A 14251-nucleotide genomic window follows, 5' to 3' on the forward strand; every position below is an offset into this window, starting at 1 on the left:
CAAAGGATGTGAATGACCTCTACAAGGAAAACTATAAACTTCTGAAGAGACTGAGGAAGACTACAGAAAGTGGAGCGATATCCCATGCTCATAGATAGGTAGAATCAACATAGTAAAAATGTCTATACTCACAAAAGCAATCTACATGCTTAATGCAATTCCCATCAAAATTCCAATGACATTCATCAAAGAGATAGAAAAATCAACCAGTAAATTTATTTGGAAATACAAGAGGCCACAAATAGCCAAGGCAATACTCAGTCAAAAGAACAATGCTGGAGGTATCACAATACCCAACTTCAAACTATATTAAAAAGCAAAAGCAATAAGAACAGCATAGTACTGGCACAAAAACAGACATGAAGACCACTGGAACAGAACAGAGGACCTGGATATGAAGCCACACAACTATAACCAACTTATCTTTCACAAAGGCGCTAAAAATACACGATGGAGAAAAGACAGCCTCTTCAACAAAAACTGCTGGGAAAACTGGTTAGTAGTCTGCAAAAACCTGAAACTAGATCCATGTTTATCACCATATACCAATAATAACTCAAAATGGATCAAGGATCTCAATATCAGACCCCAAACTCTAAAGCTGGTACAGGAAAAAGTAGGAAATAGCTTGGAATTAATAGGTACAGGCAAGAACTTTCTCAGTGGAACCCCAGCAGCTCAGCAACTAAGAGATAGCATAAGTAAATGAGACTTCATAAAACTAAAAAGCTTCTGCTCAACAAAGGAAATGGTCTCTAAACTGAAGAGAACACCCATAGAGTGGGAGAAAATATTTGCCAGCTACACATCAGACAAAGGACTGATAACCAGAATATATAGGGAACTTAAAAACTAAATTCTCCCAAAATTAATGAACCAATAAAGAAATGGGAAAGTGAACTAAACAGAACTTTCTCAAAAGAAGAAATTCAAATGGCCAAAAAACACATGAAAAAATGCTCACCATCTCTAAGCCATAAAGGAAATGCAAATTAAAACCTCACTAAGATTCCACCTCCCCCCTGTTAGAATAGCCATCATTAGCAACACCACTAACAACAGGTGTTGGTGAGGATATGGGGAAAAAGGAACCCTTTTACACAGCTGGTGGGAATGCAAACTAGTACAACCACTCTGGAAAAAAATTTGGAGGCTCTTAAAAATGTAAACATAGATCTACCATATGATCCAGCAATACCACTCTTGGGGATATACCCAAAAGAATGTGACTCAGGTTACTCCAGAGGCACCCGCACATCCATGTTTATTGCAGCGCTATTCACAATAGCCAAGTTATGGAAACAGCCAAGATGCCCCACTACTGATGAATGGACTAAGAAAATGTGGTATTTATACACAATGGTATTTTATGCAGCCATGAAGAAGAATGAAATCTTATCATTCACAAGTAAATGGATGGAACTGGAGAACATCATTCTGAGCAAGGTTAGCCTGGCCCAGAAGACCAAAAATTGTTATGTTCTTCCTCATATGCGGACATTAGATTAAGGGCAAACAGAACAAGGGGATTGGACTTTGATCACATGATAAAGTGAGAGCACACAAGGGAAGTATGAAGATAGGTAGGACACCCAAAAAACTAGATAGCATTTGTTACCCTCAATGCAGAAAAACTAATGCAGATACTTTAAAGCAACAGATGCCAATAGGAAATTGGACCAGGAAGCAGAGAAAAGGTTAGCTTGAGAAGAATTAATTTAGAAAGTAATACACATGTACAGGAGAGTAATGTTAGTCAACTCCCTGTATAGCTATCCTTATCTCAACTGGCAAAAACTCTTGCTCCTTCCTAATATAGCTTATACTCTCTTCAACAAAATTAGAGATAAAGGCAAAATAGTTTCTGCCTGGTAGCGAGTGGAAAGGGAGAAAGAGGGAGGGAGTGGAGTATGTAAGGGAGGGGGTGGGGAAAGGGGGGAGAAATGACCCAAACATTGTATGCACATATGAATAAAAGAAAAAATTTAAAAATAAATAAATAAATAAAATTCCTCAAAAAAAAAAACCTACTCTGATATTCCAAGAAAAAACCCTAAACTCCTTATAAATTACTAAAAAGAAAACCATTCAGCATAATCACGTATCTGAAAACATGTAGGATTAATATTTTAAGACAGAATATGAAAATAAACATTTGTACTACATAACTGCCAAACCTAGCCTATAAAATGGTATTATAAAAGAATTTAAAATATGTGAATGTCTTACATTTTATGTGTGAAGAAACACAAATGAACAGAAAAGGCCAACAAATTTTTCAGCAGCTGGAATTGCTAAATTTAATTACTGAAGAAAAATCATGCTGAGAAACTGACTGTCGAACATGATTTACAAAGACTTAAGGAAGTTACGTAGGAAGTATCAAGAAATTTTTAGTACCTAATGATAATCACCAAGTCGGGTTCCAAGAATGTACAGATAATAAATGTATCTCATCAGAAAAAAACTTACAGTGTAAGGATACATTATTGCCTTACCCCAACAACATCAAAACAGTTTAAAAATACATTTAAACCTAGAAGATCTGTTAGTATTCTAATAAAGGTTATGATACATATGAAATATTGAAATATAAAATAGGTAATGTCATTAGAGATATCCAACAAAGCACTGTTGAGCTAAATAAATGTGCTACAAGTCCTACAAAACAGAATACTTGGACAATTTTATTAGCCACTTCATAACAGATTTCTGAAATAAGGATTTTATTAATATTGCAATTTGTTATTTCAGCTTTGAAAATTTATAAACACATACATAAATATACAAATATACATTATATATGTACATATATAATATACATATGTGTGGATGAATACTACTCAATTTTACATTTAAAAATGATCAATAGAGGCTGACTGTAGGTCAGTGATAGAGCAGTTGCCTACCACATGCAAAGCCCTGGATTCCATCCTCAGCATGACAAATAAACAACAAGAAAAAAAAAACTTAATAAATAATCTTTGTCCATACATATTTTCTAATATAAATTTTCCCTCAGAATTTTATTAGAGCTGGCTGCTAAAATATGACATTTTGCTAAATATATTGGTATCTTCACTTTTGCTATTTTAACTCTGATGATGTAATATCCTACAATTAACTATTTTGAATTCCACGGAAAATTCTCAGTAGTCACAATACATAATTCTGTAATTACACTGATGGTTTATCCTAGTTAATGTTTTAGTTACAATTTTGCATCTATGTTATTAAACTCTTCTAGACTTTTATTTTTCTAGAATCATTTGTGATTATGCTGGCTATGCCGGTTGTATAAAATGCACTACAGTGTTTTTCACCTTTTCTAAAGCATGAGAAAAATGTCGGCAACATTTGAGTTTATCTGCCATTTTCATTGCAGAAAAAGCCTATGAAATATTTTTTAATTTTTTCCAATTCTAGAGCAAATATTCTTGTTAAACTTTGTAATTCAGCTATTTACATAGCTATGAAGCCATTAGTTTCCTCTATGAACTCATGCTTGTGGCACATGTTCAGTTGCACTGCTGAGATGAACAATGGTGCCAGGTGGCCCATCACTTGGTACCCAAGAGGACATGAGAATAGCGCTGTATGCTCCCCATTACCTCAGCTACAAAGATTATAAGGCTGCCAAATCTCACGGGCAGCCTCTCTCTAGAAACCTGGAAGATCTTATCTTTGCCATAGAGATTTCACTTCTGGTTAGCTTGCTCGGTCTTGTCCAGAGAGAGCCAAAGTCTTTTCTAATTTTCTTTATTGGAAAACTACCAGAGCCATGACCCAGCTCCCATTATTAAAATCAGGTCAACCAAACAAAGAAGCTGCTCTGATTAAATGAAAGGTAAGTTAGAATTGAGATGAAGACACTGAGAAGAGTAGTATCTCCCCTGAATCCTACTTGATTCTCACAAACTTAATTTTTTTTATAATATATAACATTTTTCCTTAAATTGTACTGCCATTTTACCCAGGCAATTTCACATTATTCCCATTACGAAAACAGTAATTTACTCATACCAACCACATACAACTTACTTCGAATTCTGCGTGCCTATGAATATCTTCTGCTCTCTGCCGGCTCAGGATAAATTCGGCTTCATTTGCTACTCTTACTAGATGATCCTTCATTGTTTGACTAAGCAACCTATAATAGAAGAATACTGTCAGATAAACTTATACATATAACATATATGATTAATATAGCTCAAAAGTAGTATATTTTTGTTATTTTACAGAAAAGGCTAGATTAAAGTTCTGATTTATTCCATTTAAAGGCAATGAAAAGTTACCAAGTGCTATTGCTCAGATAAGTGGTTTCCAAAGGTCCATATGTTAATGGTTTCATCCCTGGCCCATGGAACTACTGGGAGGTGGTAGAATCTTTAAGAGCTGGGGCCTGCTGGGAGGAAGTTGGGCTCTTAAAGGGTACATGCCACTTCCCCTCTGTTCTTATTTACCAGCCACCATAAGGTCAGTAGCTTCTTCTACCATGCCCTCCCATCATGATGTTCTCCCCACCACAGGCCCAAGGAACTGAGCCAATGAACCCTGGACTGAAAACTCTGAAACTGTGCACCAAAAGAAGCCTTTTCTCCACATAAAATAAGCATCTCAAGTATTTTTGTTTCAGTAATGCAACACTAACTAACACACCAAAGCAGGTAAGGTTAAGGAGTGAAAGTCCTAGGGAAGAAAGCGCAAAGGAGATATCTGGCTCAACTTTTCTCCTAAAGGCACTTGCTATTTGCAAGTACAGAGAGGCTAAGCAGTGCCGTCGGCAGTAACACAGAGCTAGAGACAAAAGCAGGTACACAGCCATCAATGTGTAGGTTACCCAGACTTTCAGCAGAAATTCAGGTATACTCTCAGAAACCAGAAGTAGACCAGGCCTCACTGAAACAACCAGACACAGTGGCTCACACCTAGCATCATGGTTTGAGGCCAGCCCAGCAAAAATTCATGAGACCTCATCTCAACCAATAAAAGCTGGCTGGATGTGATGATGCACACCTGTCATCCCAGTTATGCAGAAAGCATGAATAGGGGGATCATGGTAAAGGCCAGCCAGAAATTGGAAAAATATCTAATGCAAAAAGGGCTGAGCGCATGGTTCAAGTGGCAGAGCACATGCCTGGCAAGAGGTAAGGCACTGAATGCAAACTTCAAGGTTGAAAAAAAATGAGATCATAAAGCAATTTCTAACAACTTCAAATGATGAAATCATACTGAGTATGTTCTTAGATAAACCAGAATTAAACTAGAAAACAGTAACAGCATATAGAACATTCAGTGTAAAAAAGGCTCTAATTCACCCATTGTCCAAAGCTCCTGGTATCCATAGGAGTACATAATCTCTTCCCTTAAGAATGTGGGAAAGAGCTATAGATTATCTCTAAAGCAAAAAATTATGGGACTGGAAGTGGTGGTACAGGCCTGTAATCTCAGTACTCAGGAGGCAGAAGCAGGATAATAATGAGTTCAAGATCAGAATAGGCAACACAGTGAGACCTTGAGAGAAAGAAGAAACAGAGAGAAAGAGGGAGGGAGAGAGAGGAAGAAGGAGAGGGAAAGGGAGAAGAGAAAAAAATTTAAATGGATGCCATCCATGAATACTTTAAATAAAAGAAAAACTTCAATCAGGCAAGAAAACTCTCTTGATTTGCTCCTCTGATAAATTAGCTGAAGAAAGCTGCCATGCTAGGAGCTTCTCTACAGAGAAGTCCACATGGCAAGGTGCTGAGTGCAGTCCCCCAAAAGAGTAGCAAAGAATTCAGGCTGTCATTCGAACTATTTACAAGGAACCAAATTGAGTCAACAACCATGAGCATGGAAGCAATTCCTTTCCCAGGCAAACCCCAAATGTGTCTGTAGCACTGACCAACACCTTACCTGCACCAATCTATGTGATCCTAAAGCAAAAGGCCCAGCTAAGCCAAACCAAATTGCTGACCAAAAGAAACTCTGAGATATTAAATGTGTGGCTCATCAAGAAGACTGAAGCGGTAATAAAGAATCTCCCAACAAAGATAACCTCAGGACTGGACGGATTCACTAATATATTCTACCCTGATGTTTCTCAAAATATTCCATAAAATAGAAAGAGAAAAAACACTTCCAAACTCATCTTTGAAGCAAGTGTTACCCTAATACAAAAGTCAGTAAGAGCCCCCACACACAAAGAAAACTATAAACCAATTTCCTTAGTGAATATAGGTGCCAAAATTCTCAATAGAATATTTGGAAACCAAATTCAACTACACAACATAAAGATCATGCAAGATGATCGAGTTCATTTCACTCCAAAACTGCAGGGGTGGTTCAACATATGCAAATCAATAAACGTAATACAGCACATAAACAGAATCAAGGACAACAATCACACGATCATCTCAAGAGATGCAGAAAAGGTCTTTGACAAAATTTAACAGCCCTTCATGACAAAACCCTAAAGAAAGAGGAATACAAAGATCATAACTCAAAATAATAAAGGCTATAGTTAACCTCATACTCAATGTGGAAAATGGAAATGATTTCCTTTAAAATCAGGAACAAGTCCAGGGCTGGTGGAGTGGCTCAAGTGGTAAAAATACTTGCTTAGCAAGCATGAGGCCCTGAGTTTAAACCCCAGCACAGACAAAAAATAAAAAAGATGCATTTCTTAGTAAAATCAGGAACAAGTCAAGAGTCCACTGTCATGACTCTTATTCTGTATAATGCTTGACATCTCAGCCATGGCAGTAAGGCAAGAGAAAGAAATAAAAGGGATATAAATAGGAAAAGAAGTCAAATTATCCCTATTTACTTATGATCCTATACTTAAAAGACCTTAAAGACTCCAACAGAAAGCTCTTAGACCTGACAAATATTTTCACCAAAACAGCAGGAGACAAATTCAACACACACACACTGGTGGAGTGGCTCAAGTGCCAGACTGTCTGCCTCGCAAGCATAAGGCCCTGAGTTCAAACTCCAGTATTGCCAAATCAACACACGTACACACCAAAAATCAGTAACTTTTCTGTATATCCATAATGAAGTTGCTGAAAAAGAAATCAGTAAAATGTTCTATTCATGATAGCATCAAAAAAAAAAAAAAAACCTAACCAAAGAGGTTAAAGATTTCAAGAATGAAAACTAAAAATCATTGAAGAAAGAAACTGAAAATCTCCCATGTTCATGGACTGGCAGAGTAAATTTTGTTAAAATGGCACACCACCAAAAATGATATATAGATTTGATACAATCCCCATAAAAATTGTAAGACATTCTTCACATAACCAGAAAAAAAAAATACATATTAAAACACAAAAGACCCTGAATAGCCAAAGCAATCCTGAGCAAAAAAAAAATTGCTGAAGGTAACACTGTGCCTGCCTTCAAACTATACTACAGAACCACAGTATCAAAACCAGAAAAAGCACAAAAACAGACATGTAGACAAGCAGAATAGAATAGAGGACCCAGGAATAAGCCCACAGTGACAGCAATCTGATTCTCAACAAAGGTGACAAAAATATACACTGAAGAAAAGACAGCCTCTTTAACAAATAGTGCCAGGAAAACAAGAAATCCACATGTAGACGAATGAATCTAGATTCTTATCTCAACCTATACAAAAATCAATTCAAAATGGACTAAACACCTTAATTATCAAACCTGAAACTTTGAAACTACTGGAGATATGCAGGCATAAGCAACAACTTTGTGACTAGGACTCTAATAGCTCAGGAAATAAGAGCAAAAATGGTCAAATAGGATTGCATTAAATCAAAAACCTCTGCACAGTATGAATTAGGGAAAAAGATGAAAGAAAATACACCAAACTGCCAGTTATCTAGGACAGAGGTCAGTAAATCATAACCTACAGGCCAAATCTGGTCTGCCAATTGTTTTTGTTAATGAAGTTTTGCTGGAACCCAACCATGCCAAAGTTTTTTGGGTTTTTTGTTTTGTTTTGTTTTGTTTTGTTTACAGTACTGGGGCTTGAACTCAGGGCCTCACGCTTGCTAGGCTCAGGCACTCTACCACCTGAGCCATTCTGCCAGCCCTCGCCCAAGTTTTAAAGTATTTATCTGTGACTTTTTCAAATCACAGTACTACAGTGAGTTGAGTGGTTGTGATAGAGATCATAGGTCTATAAAGCTTAAAGTACTATTTGGTCCAATCATAACAAACGTACACACCTACGCTAGAAAGCAAGGATTAAGTCCTACACCTTATATTTCCCTATCCTTTGAAGTTTTACAATAAGCAATGATTTAAAGAAAGGAAACTAGAAAATCCTTAAAAATAAAAAGGCTTTCTATTCTTCTACCATTTTTCCATACTTTTATTAATCTCATATGCACTAGTATAATGTGACTACAAATCTTTGAGACTGTCTCCCTTATTCCTAAACTGTCGCCCACCTACTTTAGAAATTAATAAAATATCTTGTCTATAATTTTGAGGTGGCATGATCAGGGTATTTTTCAAATGCTATTATACAGTATATATTTAGGCAATGTATAGCTGTTTTAGATAAAAATTCCTAGTATAATTTTTAAACCTGCTAATGAATAACTTCCTATGAGCCTACAGACAGAAAAAGCAAAGGCTTTCAAAAGTATAGATGTGAAATACTAGTTTGTGTTTCCCTTTGGAGAACTAAAACCACATCGTGAAATTAACATTAATATATTGCCTCCCAGCACTCAAACATTAATCAAATTGATTAGTCAATGGCACACTATCATTCCATTCCCCAATGAAGGAACCTAAAGTTATACTAGCCTCCTCCCTCTTCTCTACCACCTTCCTCCAATCAGCAAATCATGTCAATATTTCTTCTGTGGTATTTGCAGATTTCTGATTTATGCTATTTCACAACCAACGCCCCCCAAGTCAACATTTCATCCACAGTATAACTGAATAATGTCTTCTGCATTTTGTAATATTTTTGTCCCTCTGCCTTTTAAAACACTGTCAAACATCTATTTAACATCTACTATACTATAAAGTCTAGTATACACAGTAGAAATAAGCTTTCTTTATATCTTAGTTGGGGAAAAATAGAATACACTTAAATCTATTCCAGCAAAATTCTAGTATCAAGTGCTCTAGTGGAAATACCCAAAAGTGACCTCCAGTGAGTCATGGCCTTGTATGATCTCACTTCCTTCAGTTCAACATGGGCAGAATCTGGTAACAGCTTCTGGAAAAGATATGATAAAAGCAATGGGATTTTCATTCCTTAATTAGGTTATTTTACATGGCAAATGGATGGGATAGTCACTGTGGTGCTCATGTTACATAATAAAGTTCTGCCTTTCCACACCGGGAAGACTCTCCTGTCAGCCTCAAAGACGAAAGGTGCCTTACTGAGTGAAGGCCATGTGACAAGGAAATATGGATAGCCCTTAAAATCAGTACCTTCTGCTGGGTGCCAGTAGCTCACACCTTTAATCCTAGCTACTCAGGAGGCAGAGATCAGGAGAATCCTGGTTCGAAGCTAGCCCACACAAATAGTTTTGCAAGGCCCTATGTCAAAAACACCCATCACAAAAAAGGGCTGGTGAAGTGGCTCAAGGTGTAGGCCTTGAGTTTAAGCCTCAGAACCGGGAAAAAAAAAAAAAAAACACCAGTTATCTTCCAATCATAGTGAGTGTCCCCCCTCAAAAATAGGGACCTAAAGAAAAATGAAAAAAAAAAAAAAAAGAAAGTGAATTCTGTCAAGAACCATGAGAGCTTAAAAAGACCCAAACCTCAAAGAGAGGAATAGCTTGGCCAATAGGTTTATTGCAGATTTTGCAACCCTAAGCATAAGAGCCACTAATCAGAGCCCACACAGGGAAGCTGTAAGATAGTAAGGGTATGTTATTTTGTACTTCATTTTTACAAAAAGGGTGAAGAGAAGAGACATTCAAGACAATAATATGAAAAAACAAAAGAAACTATGTGTTATATTTTGGAAAGAATCAAAATATTCCTCACTACCATTTAGCTTTCAAGATAACCATAGAAATTTTGTTAAATAGATAAAACAGATATATAATTTTTGTCCTTTATTTTATCCATTTTTCTGGTTCTGAAATATAAGGGTAATATATTATAAAAATCATGTAACATTTTAATAATCCAGCAACAAGTGAAAATCCTCAATCCCTTTCATGCTTGTTTTTCAGACTAGGCCACCTAACACTTTATGCATCTGTCTTTTTTTTCTAAACTTATAGAAATATACATGGCATTTGAGTGCATTACATATTTACTAATTTTACATGTGTGCATATGTACATGCATGTGCAAAAATATTTTTAACACTTAAGGAGTCACAGTGTATAAAACTGTTTATCATATTTGGTGATGTACTACTATATACAACAGTCGCACAAAATTCCTACGGATGGATGCCATGTGCCATAAAACTTATTAAAATACTCCCTTTTAAGGAACAGCCTCAACTGCTTTCCATTAGTCTTATTATTCTTGCCAATTCTTCATCAACATGATCTTTCTATAATGAAGATATGGTCATCAGTATATGCTTTAAAAAACTTTGAGCCACTTTCCATGATTCACAAAAGACAATAAACACCTGGGCATGTCTTAGAAGCCAACCTCATTCTACTAATCATTCGTACTGTAAGTGCCAGGCCAGGAACTACTCTCCCAAAACACTCTTGTTGTTTTACACTGCTTTATCTCTATGTTTCTACTGTCCCCTCAACCACGAACAACCTAACTTCATATTCTGTCTTGCTTACCTTAACAATCTTTCAAAGCTAAACTCAAAATTGACTTCACTACAAAACCTTTTATGATTGTACACCCTTCACAGAACTAGCCCCTACTAAGATGCATATGGCTCTTTTACGGTACCTACTACATGGTAACATTCTGTGTAACGCCATCTCAATCATGTACGTGTAAATCAGTCTTCCTTTCAGACTGTACCAACTGTATCTATTTCCTTTGTTATCAGCAGAGCACAGGCTAGTACCTGATCCTTGCTGAAGGCCAGTAGTACTTGTAGGGAAAATAAACTCTGAATATCAACTTTTGCCAAGCACTTCTAAGCTACTAACTATTAGAAATATAAATATTCATGAAACATCCACAAGGACTTTACTAAAGTAACTGTACCTTAAGCTCTTAAACATTTTCTTCTCCTGTCTTCTTGAGGATATAATATCTTCTTGGTTTTCCTCCTACCTAGTGGCCTCCCTGTCTTTGTTGCTACATCCTGATTCTCTGCAGCTACAAATTTTCTCATAAACCCAAGGCTCAGGTTCTGTTCTTTCCTGTGCTTAAATTATCTCTAGTCTTAGTCATTTGTAAGTTTATGTCTCTAACACTACTCTTGGTTTCCTGTATTTCTAACTCATATTCAACTGCCCAAACAAAATTCACTTGGGTACACATAATGGACATTTCCAATCTAACATTTCCAAAACAGAAGTCTTAATTTTACCTACACACTGGAAATAGTTATTCTTTCCTTATCACTACTCAGTTTTTTCCAGCACAATAAATAACAGAACCTAAGTCCACTCAATAAGTTGTAGGAATAATTCTTGACTTTATCATTCCCTTACCAGAATTCAATTCATGAAAGTAAGTTTTACCACTTTAACTAATAAATGTATCACAAATCTATCTATTTCTCACCATCATCATTGCTATCACATCATTCCAAGCTACTATTACCTTTTCTCTGGACTATTTTAGCAACACCTTCATTGGTTTTTTTCTGCTTTCATTCTTGCCCTGTCCATTTGCCCCTATCACAAGTAATTCTTCAGGAAAACACAGTTCATGATGTTGGAAAAACTGGACATCAGCATGCAAAAGAATGAAGGTTAAGTCCATACTGCTGTGGTTTAAAAGTTTATGCCCCTCCAAAATTTATGTTGATAATCTCCAATGTAGTAGTATTACAAGGAGGGGCCTTGAGGTCAGGAGAGGGGTTCAGCGTGCCATCTTAAACGCAGAGTGAAGCCCTTACTAGACAGTGAACATGCTGGCACTTTGAGCAGCAAATTTCTGTTTTTCATAAATTACACAGGTATTGGGTTAAAGCAGCATAATCAGATAAGATGCTTATTTATACCATACATAAAATTATTTCAAAATGGATCAAATAAGGCCAGGGATGAAGCTCAATGGTAGACCACATGCCTAGTTATGTTGGCACTGGGTTTAAACCCCACCACTACTACCACCCCAAAAACTAAAAAACTACATACAAGTTTTATAAAACTCTTAGAGAAAAACTCAAGGGAAAGTTTCATGCTGTAAGATTTGGCAATGATTACATACAATACTAAACACTAAAGAAAAATTAAATTGGAGTACATTAAAATTATCAGCAACTGTTCATTGATGGACACAATCAACCAAATGAAAAGACAACTCACAGAACAGGAAAAAAATACTTGCAACTCAAATATCTGACAAGGGGTTAATATCAAGATGCAAAGCCAGGTGAAGTGGCAGGCAGCTGCTTGGGAGGCGGAGGCAAGATCACTTGAGTTAAGGAGATTGAGGCCACCGAAGGCAATATAACAAGATCCTATCTCAATACATAAAATACCGCTACAATAACAAAATAATCCAATTGCCAACTAGGCAAAGTACTCGAATACATATTTCTCAAAGACCTAGAAATGGTCAATAAATGTATGAAAAGATTCTCGAGCTCATTAATCACTAGGGAAATATGAACCGAAACCACAATGAGATACCACTCCATACCTGTTAGTTATTGATAGTCACTGTTCAAATTAAAAAAGTAAACAACAAAAAAACAGTTTGGCAAAGATGTGAAAAACTGGAACCCTTGTACACTGTTGGTGGAAATGTGAAATAGTACAATAAACTAAAGAAAACAGTATGGCAATTTCTCAAGAAATTCAAAACTGAAGTACCTTGTGTTCCAGCAATTATACTTCTGGATATATACCAAAATGAAGTGAAAGTAGGGACTCAAAGAGATATTTGTACCTCTGTGTTCACAATAGCCAAGTACCCACGGCAGATGAATGGATAAGCAAACTGTGATATATTCAGATGGTTGAACGTTTACAATTTTTTTGACTTCATGATGGTGTGAAAGTAACCCACTCTCAGTGGAAATCATACATCACATTTTTAGTTTTGCCCATCCCTTAGGCTACAATGTGAGGGAAAATGCTCTGCAGTGATACTGGCCACTGGGCTCATCCAGACTATCACGGGACAAATAACCAAGAGCATCTAGAGTGTACTGTGTTGCTATGCTATGATATTTGGTAGGTTAAGTATGTTAAATGCATGTTCAACTTAACAGTATTTCTCAACTTATGATGAGTTTAGTCAGATACAACCCTATTGTAAGTTGAGAAGCATCTGTATATGCAATGGAGTATTCAGTTACAAAAGAAGGAAATTCTGACATATGCTACAACACAAATGAGCTTTGGAAAATAGTAAGTGCAATAAGCCAAACACCAAAAGAAACTGTGTGATTCCATTTACATGAGGTAAGTAGTCAAATACATGGAGGCAGAAAACTGAATGGCAGCTGGCAGGGACCTTTGAGGAATAATCATTTAATGGGTACAGAATTTTCATTTTGCAAGATGAAAAGAGCTCTGAGGATGGTTAATGGTGATGACTGCACAACAATGTAAACGTTCTTTTTTTTTTCTTTAGATTTTTTATTTTTATTTATTTATTTTATTATTATTCATATGTGCATACAAGGCTTGGGTCATTTCTCCCCCCTGCCCCCACCCCCTGTAAACATTCTTAAAGGCCACGTAAGTGTGCATGCTGAAATGATTAATATGATACATTTTATGGTATGCACATTTTGCCATAATTTTTAAGAACTTTTAAGAAACTAAATGTAAGTTATACCATACCACTCCTCTGTTTAAAACTCCAAAGTGTATTTTTTTTTGGTGGGGGGCAGTACTGGGGTTAGAACTCCACTCCAGCCACATCCCCAGCCCTTTATGCATTAGTTTATTTTTCAGATAAGGTCACAGACTTCCTCCTACCCCCACCTCCGAAGTAGCTCAAATCAGAGGCTTATACTATCATACCAGGCTGCTTTTTTTTCTTTCTTTCTTTTTTCATTCCATTTTTTTTTTTTAAATAGAGTCTCACTAACTTGGCCCAGGCTGGCCTTAAACCTGGATCCACCTATCCTCTGCAATCCAACTAGCAGGGATTATAGGCATATGCCACCATGTTTTGTTCTAAAATGTATTCTTACTAA

General features: G+C 36.4%; 1 protein-coding gene across 7 annotated transcripts in view; it reads right to left on the reverse strand.

The window, feature by feature from the left end:
* Lrba (LPS responsive beige-like anchor protein) overlaps positions 1–14251 on the reverse strand; it is a 615537-nt gene that overhangs the window by 385111 nt on the left and 216175 nt on the right. For 6 of the 7 annotated variants that reach the window (XM_074041265.1, XM_074041269.1, XM_074041267.1 and 3 more), the window contains one exon: positions 4042–4150. In XM_074041265.1, the coding sequence (XP_073897366.1) occupies positions 4042–4150 (109 nt within the window). Of the gene's footprint in view, positions 1–4041; positions 4151–9117; positions 9174–14251 lie in introns of those variants that run through there. The other variant, XM_074041271.1, reaches the window with a different exon arrangement.

Source organism: Castor canadensis, chromosome 9 (assembly GCF_047511655.1).
Source record: "Castor canadensis chromosome 9, mCasCan1.hap1v2, whole genome shotgun sequence".
Lineage (NCBI taxonomy): Eukaryota > Metazoa > Chordata > Mammalia > Rodentia > Castoridae > Castor > Castor canadensis.